The 12,993-nt window shown below is 45.2% G+C and overlaps 3 protein-coding genes across 3 annotated transcripts; 2 read left to right on the top strand and 1 right to left on the bottom strand.

Moving 5' to 3' along the window:
* Positions 1–622: 622 nt before the first annotated feature.
* On the bottom strand, positions 623–1,084 carry N7483_005224 (uncharacterized protein; the record flags this gene model as incomplete). Its single annotated transcript, XM_057088661.1, has 1 exon — positions 623–1,084. The coding sequence occupies one exon, from the start codon at positions 1,082–1,084 to the stop codon at positions 623–625; it is 462 nt and encodes a 153-aa protein (XP_056948490.1).
* Positions 1,085–9,005: 7,921 nt separating this feature from the next.
* On the top strand, positions 9,006–10,966 carry N7483_005223 (Ytp1 family protein; the record flags this gene model as incomplete). Its single annotated transcript, XM_057088660.1, has 5 exons — positions 9,006–9,279; positions 9,344–10,018; positions 10,080–10,294; positions 10,363–10,734; positions 10,793–10,966. 5 exons carry the CDS (start codon positions 9,006–9,008, stop codon positions 10,964–10,966), a joined length of 1,710 nt encoding a protein of 569 aa, XP_056948489.1.
* Positions 10,967–11,869: 903 nt separating this feature from the next.
* N7483_005222 (dienelactone hydrolase family protein) lies at positions 11,870–12,839 on the top strand (the record flags this gene model as incomplete). Its single annotated transcript, XM_057088659.1, has 5 exons — positions 11,870–11,957; positions 12,038–12,231; positions 12,296–12,367; positions 12,457–12,574; positions 12,637–12,839. 5 exons carry the CDS (start codon positions 11,870–11,872, stop codon positions 12,837–12,839), a joined length of 675 nt encoding a protein of 224 aa, XP_056948488.1.
* Between the last annotated feature and the right edge of the window lie 154 nt (positions 12,840–12,993).

The following is a 12,993-nucleotide window of genomic DNA, read 5'->3' as shown; positions in this document are numbered from 1 at the left end:
TCGAAAATCGTTGTGTGCCGCCCCAATGGGGAAGTGCACGGGCCAACTCGCTTGATTAGCCCACTAGTCTATTTCGGGTATTTATCATGTGACTACGCGCCAAATCGACCGGTCACGTAATTTGTTAATGCCTGAGGCAGAAAGGTACTAGAATCTAGTTCGAATGTTCAACCTCCAAGGTCCTTCTACCATGAACTGCTTCTTTCCTTTCGAGACACTAAAAGTTTTCTTACTCTCCGGCACTTATTTGAGCCCTTATCGATATCAGCTTATCTACTGTGTTCTTTTGGATAGACCGTCGAAGATGCTGACCAGACTTAGAACAACTGTTCTACTCACTATACGCACCGTTATCAAGATCTAATAGATAATATCAAATGCCAAGGTGCAAATTTGGATTGCTGTAGAATTTTTCAATCGCAGGAATCCTGGACTAATAATTAAGAGACTAACAATTAAGAAGAAGAATTTCGCACATACGTTCATATTAATGTTCGTGATTCGCAATCAACAACAAGATTCTCCTATCCAGGTTGAGAAATTCCATCATATTGCTGAATATGTACATGTCGCAATATAGGAATCTTAGGCATAAGATCTTGCAGGCCCATAGTCCTCAATGCTACCTTCCTTCCAACTCGACAGGCTCCTGATATAATGGATGGACAGACTTGAGAGGCGATCCAACTTCATGAATTGGGCTTGAATTCAGCTCGTATTGAATGGGCTGGTCGGCCGGCAATTCCACATTTGAGCCTTTTTCGTTTCCATTGAAATTTGATGAGGAGTTGGACTGCTTTCGTCGACGAAGAAAGAGAAATGCAAGCGCAACCAGAACCAATATACCACCGGCTGCGGCCCCAATTCCAATACCAGCCTTTGCTCCAGTAGACAAGCCTGATGAGCTACCGGTAGAGTCATTTGATGTGGATGTGGATGTTGGCGCTGAGGAGGCTGTGGATGTGGATGTGGCTGCAGTTGTGGTTGCGGTGGCAGTGGCAGTGGCAGTGACAGGATAAAGACTATCACTTGATTGCCACTCCACAACAATACCATATGCATTCCAAAGACCACCGGGTTTCATACTACCCGGCGTCGATTTAGTGGTGTCTCCATCAGTCAAAGTGTACCCGTAAAATATAGTTGTGGTTGGGACCCATTGGCAGAGCTCCGTGCTGTACCATGGATATTTTGAGGTTCCCGTTGGCCGCGTAGAGAACACTCATTCAGTTGAGCTAGGTCTATATATCAAGTTAGCTCAGCAATCTGCCTTCTCAACCTTGGAATTGCACAACGTAAACACCAATTCGAAAATAGAGATACTATACTCACAAATATTCCGGGCAACAGGTTCCAACAGTGACAGAATCTTCAGAGTCACCCGTTGAGCTAGCGGCCATCAGCCACTTGGACATATTCCTGGAGAGAAGGCACTCGATGGGGACCATCCCGAGGGTAAACATTCTGTAGTATTTATAGGGCCAAGGTTCATCCAGACTGAGCCTGAGCTATGAGCAGCCCACAGGTCGGAGAGACATGCGCCTGGTGGGGTGAAAGTTGTTGTTAGAGGAAGCGGGGCCGCCGTCGTGCCTGATATCGTAGTTGTCATGATTGAAGGTTTGTGGGGTTCAAGAAGCAGAAAGGGATTCGAGAGAAGAGGGCGAAATGGAGAGAGAAGAAAATCTCATCAAGGGCAAAACGGGCCCCCAACCCCATCGCTGAGGTACCTTGTTGATCGGCGCAAAAAATGCGCTTGGTGCACGGGCCATTGGCAGTTGTGATTAGAACGCCATAGGCTCGTCCGAGGTTCAAGGGTTCGTTAGATGGTAATCCTTCATAAATGCTTAGCTTCAGCCTCACTTGCACATGATCAAGTGGAAATATTATAAGACCGGAAGAAAAACGGTCTGTAGCATAGCATAGTTGGATTTTGCGACCGATAGTCAGTATTACCTCTCTTCAAGGCCATGGTTTGTGATAAGACTGAAACCATTAAGAAAAGAGGTAGAAAAAAACCGAGCCAGCAAGCACTGGGCGGTAAAGTGCGAGATGATTTATTCCTTCCACCTACTTGAGTTATGATAGTGTATCAAAAGTACCTGCATGGGCAGACGCCACCAAAATTCTGACCATCGAGAGTGAGAAACCGGACGGGAGAATGGTTGATTTGACCAAATTACGATAGACATGACCCACTTCATGCTGAAGCCACCAGGGTCCAGGATGCTTAGCGCTGCCCCACTAGGCCGAGCGTTTCGCCCAAGAATATAAAGAGTTATTCGACCATATTTTAATTTGGTTGGCTCCCTCGAAAGAGCGCTCCTTCTATTCTAAGACGCACATCTGAACCTTCCTATCGATATAGTATCAGGCAATGAGCGCGGTAGTCAGAACTTGAAGGCTGTGCCGTATGTTCAGATGAATAGAGCACGCCCTCCTCATGCCACTTCCGCCCCTCCCCAGTACCATACAACTCTATTCAGATGATTTGATTTCATAATCATGGCTTCAGAGTGTTGGTAAATGACTTCAAGGTAACTTAGTATCTTGTAGTTTTGCGCGTAAGCTTGGAGGTTAAAAATCAGAACAATACGTCAACTTAATGAAGAATATGAGATGAAGTCTATGTATACGCACAAGTTGTGCCTTTATGGATCCAGGCTGGAATCATCAAGTATCAGATGGGTAGTCCGTACGTACTATAATCCATTCCGGTTTGGCCTCATTCAAGTCCCTTTCCCCTATTAATTGGTTCAAGTTCATGACACTGGAAAGGACTCGTTGCATAGGTGACATCTGGAGCAATGGTGAAACATGAATACGCACAAAATGAGAAAAAGTTCCGAGCAAAAATTGAATTTTCCGATGCCCAGGCCATATGTCAGTTGAAGTCTCATATGCATACCTATACTATTCGATCAGTATGCTATGCACATTGATGAGCCCGGGTGGCTGTGTACGATGAGATTCATGAAATTTGGAGTCCTCGCCAGCTGTCTGGCCATTGGTATGATAGTATGATTGACGTCTCGCCAGTGCAAGATAGCAGGTCTTCAGATATGTTGTTCATGGGCAGGAATTTCAGCTCAAGCGAATATTTTGAAGTTACGAGAGACCAGTTGACTCGGAATCATGTATTCGGACTGTATAAAACTTGAATACACGAACCGATCAAAACCGCAATACTACCTAGTCGTTCCAAGGTTCTTACACGTATGCACATCTGTTTACTCAAGTGCCAGTGTTACTTGAGCCACTAGATTAAAAGAAACATTTGAAGAAGACATAGGTGCCATCTAGGCAGTGTCATTCGAAGTGGACATCTGGAATAGATCTCGGCCCCACTGCCCTAGAGGTGCGGCCCCACCCTTCTAGGCACTCCAAGCTCTGGAGGTCATCAGCCATACCAGCCTGGAGTGCATATTGAATGAATCAAGTTGTGCGGAGAATTATGCTAGAGGGGACTTATGAGCCATGGATTTATATGGTTGACTTTATATTCATTCAAACTTGATTGTTGCACATCCTACTAGTAATTATGGGATGGATGCCGGCTGGATTCAGCAAGTTCTTGCACCCCGCTTTACATATTGATCCTTGAACCCTGCAAGGCCCGGGCTACTTCAAATGTTTTTATGTAGGCAGTACCGCCACATGGATTCCCCGCATAAAAAGCACTCTGATGTCACTGACACACTGATAAGCCATTCTCTCAGACACCTGGATCTTCAATGTTTACTAGCTCTGTCATATGCAGTCCCGAGGTCAGTAGCCAGATCATATCCAATGCCGTATTGGGAAGGCGATCTCAGAGTGCCTCATCAATTTATATGGAGCTTAAGTCTTCGAAACTATGTATTAGCCCCGAACAGCTCATTCATCCATGGGAAGATGAAATTTGCTTCAAGTTTTGAACAGGGGTGTTCAGGGACTGTTTGTAAACTGAATACTTCAAAATCTGTTGCGCTGCGGGTGCGCGGTGATATTGGGTAGAGTTGTAGTCAGGACCGTGTTCAGGACCTGCCCTACTACCTCTCTCAAGTTGAATATACCTTCAATGAGCAGCACTTGAGCCATCAGTACGTGAATTTTAACCATCCACGAGCCTCTTGCGGAATGTATTGTTCTATCCCTCGAGTGCGAAGATTCCGAAACGTCTGGCCAGGTGGTCTGTGTGGGACTATGGGCACGGATACGGGAATAGCTGTACTCCGTATCCGGGATAGAGTTGACCGATCGCTAAGAAGCATATTTTATGCACACTAAAATATGAGTTCGAGTCCGTGTCCATCCCCGATAGTCATCGCCGATCGCACGGGAAGGCACAGGCACGTCTGCTGCCCATTGGACGCCGGAAATGGTACCTGGGGGCCCTCCTCAGGCTACTACGTACCCAGGTCTACACGGCTTACGGATAACCTAGTGCCGAACACCCGAACTTCCGTAGGCTTGATGAACTAACCTAATGAATTGATGGCTTGTCCTCGTGAAGACGTATGACGCCGATCTGTTGATCATCTGAGGAGGGGCTGGTCATTAGCGTGAAGCGGCATAAGTACTCCATAAACGGGATGGAGTACAAGTTCAAATGTTACTAGTATAGAGTGCGGAGTGCATCACTCGCATTTTTATGGAGTACATGTAGGATATAATATTTGTGGAACACGATATCAATAGGATCTGCATGATTATCTTCACAATAATCTGTATTAGCTTTGAGTTAAAAGATCATGGAGTTTATTGTGGGTTTTGCAGGATTTGCATTGCTGATGGTGACACCGTACGATCCTGTACTCCTTACGGAGCAATAGTGAGAGCACCTAGCGGGCAACTCATTAGGCTTATGCAGGAGAGTGATTGGGGATCCTTGGACCCGCCAATCACATGTATCCAAAACCACGGACTTTGTATTCCGTGAGAAAAAATCAGTCCAAATGAGAAGAAAATCCTCTGTCGTCTACTTGCCGATCGCCGGGATGTGCGTGCGGTCAAAGTGCGTGTGCGTTGCTAAATCCGCTCTTGGACTAAAAGCCGGAAGACCGCGGATACTTGACAATGTTCTTCAGTTGTCAGATGAGAAGGCTTGGCAGTTTCCTGTTCTTGGTCTTATGATCCGAACTTCAAGGAACGACGGAAAATACAGGACGAATAGGCTTCCTGGTGTACGACATCTGGACATCTGGAGTCTTCAAGCTCTGGACTTTCACTTAGTATCAGCAATATCCACAGACCCTTTGAGGTTAGAAAAAGCGAAGTTCCAACTATAATACCCTGATATCCAAAGTGAGTGAACTACATAGAAAAATTTTCCATGATCAAATATCACCGATCTTCGGGGAAATACATACATCGATAATCCACTTTGATTGATCTCAGGAACCCACGAATCCACGATATCCAAGAAAACGAGTGGATCCCTCGGATATATTCAACTTGAGCCCCGTTCTTTCCGGCGATAGATGGGGCAAGGAAAACTTGAATCGAATTGATCTGGACAATCTCACCTCGGAAGAACGGCTGGCCTTGTTTGGCAATATTGGCTCATACGGGCCTCTCGGCTTTAGAGATCGGTTGTTACTAGTATAATGGATACCGCGGTTGTTTCTTGATGACAGGCAGCTCTCAAGTAGTACACACAATGACTGCATCCGTGTGAGTGTGAGGCTGAATGTGTCAATGAAGCTATGAAACTTCAAGTTGTACATGTAGTAATGGATATCAGTATAGTTCGTACATCGATTAAACCGAGCTTAGACGGATGATGACCTCAGGATTAGTCTTAACTAAAATCTCAACTGCTAGAGGTAACTTGAAGCTCAGATATACTCCAGCTAGTACTAATAGCGTTTAATCATCTAATATTGCAAATGGCTCTTCTGACACCAGTACATAAATACCATGTCAATTCCAAGGGCTGAAGATGATGGATCCCAAAGCGAACATTTCCCTCTCAACAATATCTACTTCATTCCGAGTTGTTTAAAGAGTTGCTGATACTTGAGACGAATGCACGGAGGTCACTTGAGTCTTGGCTCGGGGAAACTTTAATCTCCTTGATCGAATACCATATAGCTCTTCACTAATACTTTGCAGAGAGTCTCGCTGCTCTCGGTCGATGGATCTACAATACTATCATCTGTTGGAAGTTCACATCCAACCCCTTGCGACTACAGTATATGTTTTTCGGCCCTTGCAAGCCATGGCGTTCAGGTTCTGTGGGGTTTATTGAGATGATTGGATGAGGTAAATTCTGCAGTGTAACAGAGCCGCATGATTGTGTTTGCTACATACCTGTAATTGTACAGCATCGATGGAACGAACGATATCAACCCTGCAATTCTCACGTGGTTCTTACAAGATCTGTCAAGGTTATTCAAGACACAGAATTAGCGCAGGAGAATACCTCAGGCTATGGATACAGCTGGCTTTACACTACTTTATTTTGCGAAATGCATAGTTAGATTCCATAATATCCAGATGTTCAAGCTGAGTGACGTGTCCACGGGTGTTCGACATCATACTCCAAGTTTATCACTGCTGCCTGGTCTAGTATTGAAACTTGAATTGGAGAGCGCTACACTCAAGTGCTACATCAATCATGATAGTATTGATTTGACTTCAAATGTTGATATTAATAGTACTACATGTCAGCATCATTTCTTGTTGCCTGGTACTCCCAAGGTCGAGTATAGACTAACCCAAGGTTTCCAAGTTTGGCATGAGCACGACTCGACGCAGGTGTTTATTAATAGTAGTACTTTATTTGAACATAACAGTTCATCTATTTGACATCTGGATGCTTTGAAATCAGAATATCGATTTCCATAGTACATAATAATTTGCACTGTGATGGGCATGTCCAAAACGGTTGAGAAAGTTTTAACTCGGAGGTATACACTACTACGGAGTAATAAGGAGGATTTTTGCTTATCAATTCATTAGTACTATTTCTAACATGGAACCTGCTAGTGTAAATTCAAATGACAAGGGGCCATTGTCTGTTTTGAGATGAAAGACGGTTTGATTTCCGGGGATGGTCTAAGGATAATCAGATTTAACGCGTTAACATCATCTTGCATTTGATGAATCATACCAGGGTGACCATGCTCCAGGTGCATGGTGGGGCTCCTTTCTTACTAAACCCCCCAGCTTCGGAGTTTGCAGGTCGAGCCCTCGTTCCCATGCATGGTCATACTATGTAAAAGTTTTTCCAAGGTTCCCGATCGGAGTTTGTCGGGCGATATGGTCATATAGGCCCCCGCCAATTCCAACAATGCGGTTCGGAAACCAAATAACCTTGGAAGCGAATGGCCGAGATACGGATTCTCGAGGAAGTTTGTGAAGCCGTGTCCGATGCCCAGGTGACTTGTAGCAGCAATGTCAAACTTTGAATCATGCGGTCTGCCTTATACTAGTACATAATATGTGATTTGTGGGTCAACATTCCACACTACACCCCCCCTATGCTGCCCAGGTGGATGTATTACAACCCAGAATGTATGCAAGTACGGAGTACCTTTGTCTATGTAAGCTAGCTTTGGATCCATTATCGGCAGGGTCAATGTCATGTAAGATGGTGTCATCCCTAGGTAGTTTTGGAGAAGATTCTTGTTGGCATTGACCTTGGCTGACCAAGCTGATTTTTTGGGATCTATGCGTTCACTCACATCTCAAGTGCTTGTTACAGGCAGCAACTTGAACCTGACATGGGACTTTTTACATGCCAACGCCTGGCATGTCCTAGCGGTGTACATGTAAAACACCGAAGACGGTATCTAGAATCCTAATGGGGCAGCGATCGACTACGTCATTTGGGGCCGGGCGCCTATGAGGTGCATATATCCATGTAGTCTAGCTAATACACCTCTGCCTAACCTGCAAGCTTCGGTAGTGTGAAATTTCAATAGGGAGTTATTTCCCTCTAGTTATTCCACTCCATCAGTTGCATGTATAAGTTCTTGGCGGACTATGAGAAAAAGGCTGGGAAATGAGGTCACTACGGACTCGGAGATGTCAGATTGTCTGGTTCATGAGCTTCCCGACTGATCCGAGTTTTGGCTTTGGAACCTGAATTTGTATATTTTTTGATTGGTTTATTTTATATAGTTCAATAATGCCAAGACATGGTAAATTTCTTCAATTAATAATTATTCTCTTTGAGTCAGCGCTTTGTGCAAAGTTCTTAATGCATTGCAGATGCAGATCCATAGTATGGTGAAGCTGAGTGAACTTGAGAGCACTTACATGTGAGAGGAACTTGAACTTCACTTTAGATATTCTGAACTGTTATTATACCATAGATATTATAATAATATTTAAGTAGAGAATTTGAAAACTTGATATAGATAGTAGTCATGAATAACTATAATGATGTGTCAGCCCAGGCGAGGGACTAGAATCACCTCATGGAAGTATCGGCAGGGCTTACGACCACGCACTCGGCGCCAGTTCCTTATCCCCGCCCTTCCCGAAGCATTGGAAATCATCGCCAGCGAGCCTTTGGGAATAAATTTATTTTATTTTTTATTTCCCTCATTTTTTAATAATTGTATATTTTCCGGTTCTTTTTTCTTCTCATTACCTTATTAATTCCTTACAGCCTGTCTTGCCAAGACAAAGAGAGCTGTTTTATATAGCCTGGTCCCTCCCACTCTATACTTTCCTTTCAGCCCTATCTGCCGGTACTCACTACTTGGACCTTTCAGCTTGGACTGTTGTACAGAGTGGTCAGCTAAGCTACTTCCAAGTTTCAACGCGTGAAGAAATTACTATTCTTCTCTATTCTTTCTTCTTTTCATTAATAAAAGAAGAGAAAAAGGTCAGGTTGGAGCTTCCCTTCTGCTTTCGCATTGTCGTTACGTCACGATTTGCGGACACGGAGCTTTGGTTGTTGCAGATACGATAGAAGCTCAACTTCTTTTCCGCTTTATTCCTACCGTAATCAAAAGCGCATTCTCAGTTAGCCAACTGCACCACGGAGCTTCTTCTTTAGGTCTATTGGTCCGATGGGGCTCAGGGTTGCACAAATAGCTAGCGCAGTGCTACTGGTCGCATCTCTTGCGACAGTACATGCGCATGGCGAAGATGAGACCATGATGGACATGAATATGGACATGGGCATGGATTCCCATGCACCTGTCCAGACAGTGCAAGCTACTGCAGCTCCGACAGCCCAGGCAGATAACCCTTTGAGCTATTTCGCATATGGAAAACATTCCAGTTCCATCATAGGGCATATTGCTCTGATGGTGATAGCTTGGTGTTTTGTCCTTCCTGCAGGTACGCGACATTCAACTGAGAGCTTGCGGATATGAACTCCCCACTAATATTTCACTTGCAACAGCGACTATGCTTAGTATTGCGCGCTCCCGACTGGCCCTTCCTTCCCAGTTCCTCTTCCTGATCCTTAATGCCTTCGGTTTGCTTCTGGGGATAATCTATAATAACCAGACTCCCGATCTTTACGATAACAATGCGCACCACAAGATTGGCTGGATAATAACCTGGGTGATTACTGCGCAAGTCGTCCTGAGCTTGATTTTCACCTACGCTGGCCGAGGGAGCTCCAAGGCGAAATCGGAGTTTTATGAGCGCGCGGCTTTCTTGCCTGTCTCTACAGATGAGCACCTGCATACCTTCCCATCTGCCCCCATGCATGAATATCGCTGGTCCCGGGATAGTGGACAAGGGACTGAGCCCGGATCTTCAATTCATAGCCCTGGATCACCATGCGACTCTCCAGAAGACTATGACGGATTTGAGAAACCCGAGGAGCCTTTGCCTGCTCAGCCTCCTGCACGAGGCTGGTTCCACAACAGCATCGTGGGCAAATTTCTCTCGAATCGTGTTCCTGGAATGGTCTCCAGTCGGGTACTCCGGGTCTTCAATACCATTTACAATGTGATTGACCGAATCATCCTCCCGTTTGGATTTGTCGCAATTACAACAGGTGCAGTAGCTTACGGCGGTATTATGAGAGGTCATGAGATCTTCAATGGTCTGGCGCATTTCATCAAAGGTGGAATTTTTTTTCTGGTATGGAATTCTCACACTGGGACGGTATCTGGGTTGCTGGGCAGACCTGGGCTGGGCCTGGAATAAAAAGCCTATGACTCCAATTGTGACCAGCTGGAAGGCCAAGGTGCCCTCCGGAGAATTTGTGGAGTGTTTGGTCATCTTCATCTATGGTGTATCCAATGTGTTCTTGGAGCACCTTTCTAGTTGGGGTAAAGCGTGGTCCGCCACAGATCTCGAGCATGTTTCAATCTCTATTATGTTTTTCGGAGGTGGTTTGGTAAGTTTAATACCTTAACAAAGCTCTTAATATACTTTTGGACTAACCAGGCTTGTTTGTTTACTCAGGTGGGCATGCTCTTTGAATCTACACGCATTCGGGAGGTGCTCAACAACACTGTCCTTCGATCTCCTGCCCACGGTACTCGTGACGAGGGATGGCAGCTTCCCAAGTCTCAGAGTGTATCTTTGAATCCCATGCCTGCTCTCATTATCCTGCTGCTTGGTATGATGATGGGATCTCACCACCAGACTAGCATGACCTCGACTATGGTACACAAGCAGTGGGGGAACATGCTGGTGGGCTTTGCCTTAGCCCGTGGGCTGACATACGTTTTGTTGTTTTTGCGTCCACCAACTTCATATCTGCCGGCACGTCCCCCGACAGAGATCATTGCCGCATTTTGCCTGATGGCAGGTGGACTCATCTTCATGCTGAGTGTAAGTGTTCAGTCAGTGAGTATTGGGAAAACACTGAGGCTAACTTGATTTCTTTTAGACTCGTAATGTTATCGAATTAATGGAATTTTACGAGCTTGATGCCATGTTTACATTCACGGTGGGCATGGGATTTACAGCTTTCATCATGTCCCTCGAAGTGTTGATGGTCACGCTGAAGGCGTGGGCTGTAAAGCGTGAACAGCGCTCACAGCCTACCTTCCACTTTCCATGAAGAGTTGAAGTCATGTAGGTCTTACTCTTTAGTTTTGATACCCATTAAACCTTTGATTCTATTGTTTTGACTGGGGTCTTGTCTTTACTAATGATTCATATCACTAGCAAGGACAATGTTCGGCTCATTTGTGATACCTTGCAATATTCCCCTTTCCTGTTTTACGTTTACACTATGTGACATTCGATATTATGAATCATGTTTTAATGAGGTGGCAATCATTTTAATCAGCAACTGAATTATCCAGTCGTCATGCCAATGAAACGGTTTCTTATTTTCTACTCTCTTACACCATCTGTGGCGCAAATTACCATATAGCCTGACCATCACTGGTCATATTCTAATAAGCTCCACATTTTACATCAATTGAATCAAAATTTGAGTATTCCCGTTTAGCCGACGGGGAGATAAGTCAAGCTTTTAATTCTTAACGCCGAGATGACGGTGCCGAGAACCGACTTGACGGGAAGTTTTCTAACCAGTTGACATGTTCAGTCAGAGCATGCAGAATTTATTAAGTGCTTAGGTGTAACATCCGGTGGTTTTATCTCACTTTAATCCCGGGGTGTACTTGAACTTGTTATCAATTGATCTTTGACAAGCACTGCATTCTACAGCGATACGGAGAAGCGTAATAGAAACTGCCGACAAAGAGGGACAATCCGCGTCAAGTGGGGCATCTTATTCAAGAGAACTCCATAGAGTCCATAGAGGGGTAAAGTAAAACGACATTGGGCTTCTTAGCATGAAATTCCTGTCTGTGATTGGAAGCGAGGATCCCTACTTGTCATTCTCAGGGTTCCACGGTTATTCGAGTTTAAATAGGAGCGTTGCTCCCCTGTATGATTGCAATACTACTAGCCCACCATCAATTAATCAACTTTTTCTCCCAAACTAAACATAATGGCCTCCAACCCTCCTTCTTCCTGCTGTGCCACTGGCTTCAAGCATGAGGGCACCCCTGTCGGCGAGCTCAAGACCATTGATGGAGGTTAGTTCGAGTGAAATAGCACTGCAGATAAAGCTAGTGGTTCTGGAGCTCAGAGAAGCTAACAATTTCCCCTCGAATAGTGAACACCTACATTGGTACCCCCAAGGGTAACCAGAAGGCTGACACCGCCGTTCTCTTCCTGTCCGATATCTTCGGTCTCTTCAACAACAACAAGCTCCTCGTCGACGAGTTTGCCAACAATGGCTACTTGACCGTTCTCCCTGACTTGTTCCGTGGCGGTCAACTCACCACCGATGACATGGAGAGCGGCAAGGTCAACATTATGGAGTGGCTTAAGGACTACCAGCCCCCCTAACGTCGACCCCATTGTCGCCCAGACCATCAAGTACATGCGCGAGACTCTCGGTGTGAAGAAGATCGCTGCTGTTGGTTACTGCTTTGGTGCCCGCGTATGTCACACAACCTTTCAACTATACATTGTCAACACCACATTACTTTGCAGCGCATTTATTCTAACAATATCTTGTTTTTTTTCTAGTACGTCACCCGTTTCCTGAAGGATGGTCAAATCAACGTCGGCTACCACGCTCACCCCACTGGTACCACTCACGAAGACCTTGCCGCCATTGAGGGTCCTCTCTCTATCTCTGCTGCTGGTAAGCTTCCATTCAATATAGTCCCAATTGAAAGAAGTACTTAGACTCACAAAATTCCGCAGAAATCGACCAGGCTTTCTCCGTCCAGCTCCGTCACGAGTCTGAGATCACCCTGGCTAAGACTGGCCAGGCTTGGCAAATCAATCTGTTCAGCGGTGTCAAGCACGGCTTTGCTGTTCGTGCTGACCTGAGTGACCCCAAGCAGAAGTGGGCTAAGGAGCAGGCCTTCTGCCAGGCTATTGCTTGGTTCAACTACCACCTGTAAAGGGATAATAGAAATGCAGGTCTTCTGGATTAGTTGAGGAAAATAATGATACAATGTCATACATGATCTGATTCTTTCATCTCTGCTGAAGCCTTCCAAGGTTTACATCAGGTCCATGCCACTTATACGTTAAGTTCAAGATTCAAGCTGGAAG

This window comes from Penicillium malachiteum (genome assembly GCF_028827825.1).
Source record: "Penicillium malachiteum strain IBT 17515 chromosome Unknown utg000002l:1.0-8849297.0:1.0-8852440.0, whole genome shotgun sequence".
NCBI classification, from domain to species: Eukaryota; Fungi; Ascomycota; class Eurotiomycetes; order Eurotiales; family Aspergillaceae; genus Penicillium; species Penicillium malachiteum.
The sequence above is the reverse complement of the archived record's forward strand: the minus strand, read 5'-3'. Positions and strand labels throughout refer to the sequence as shown.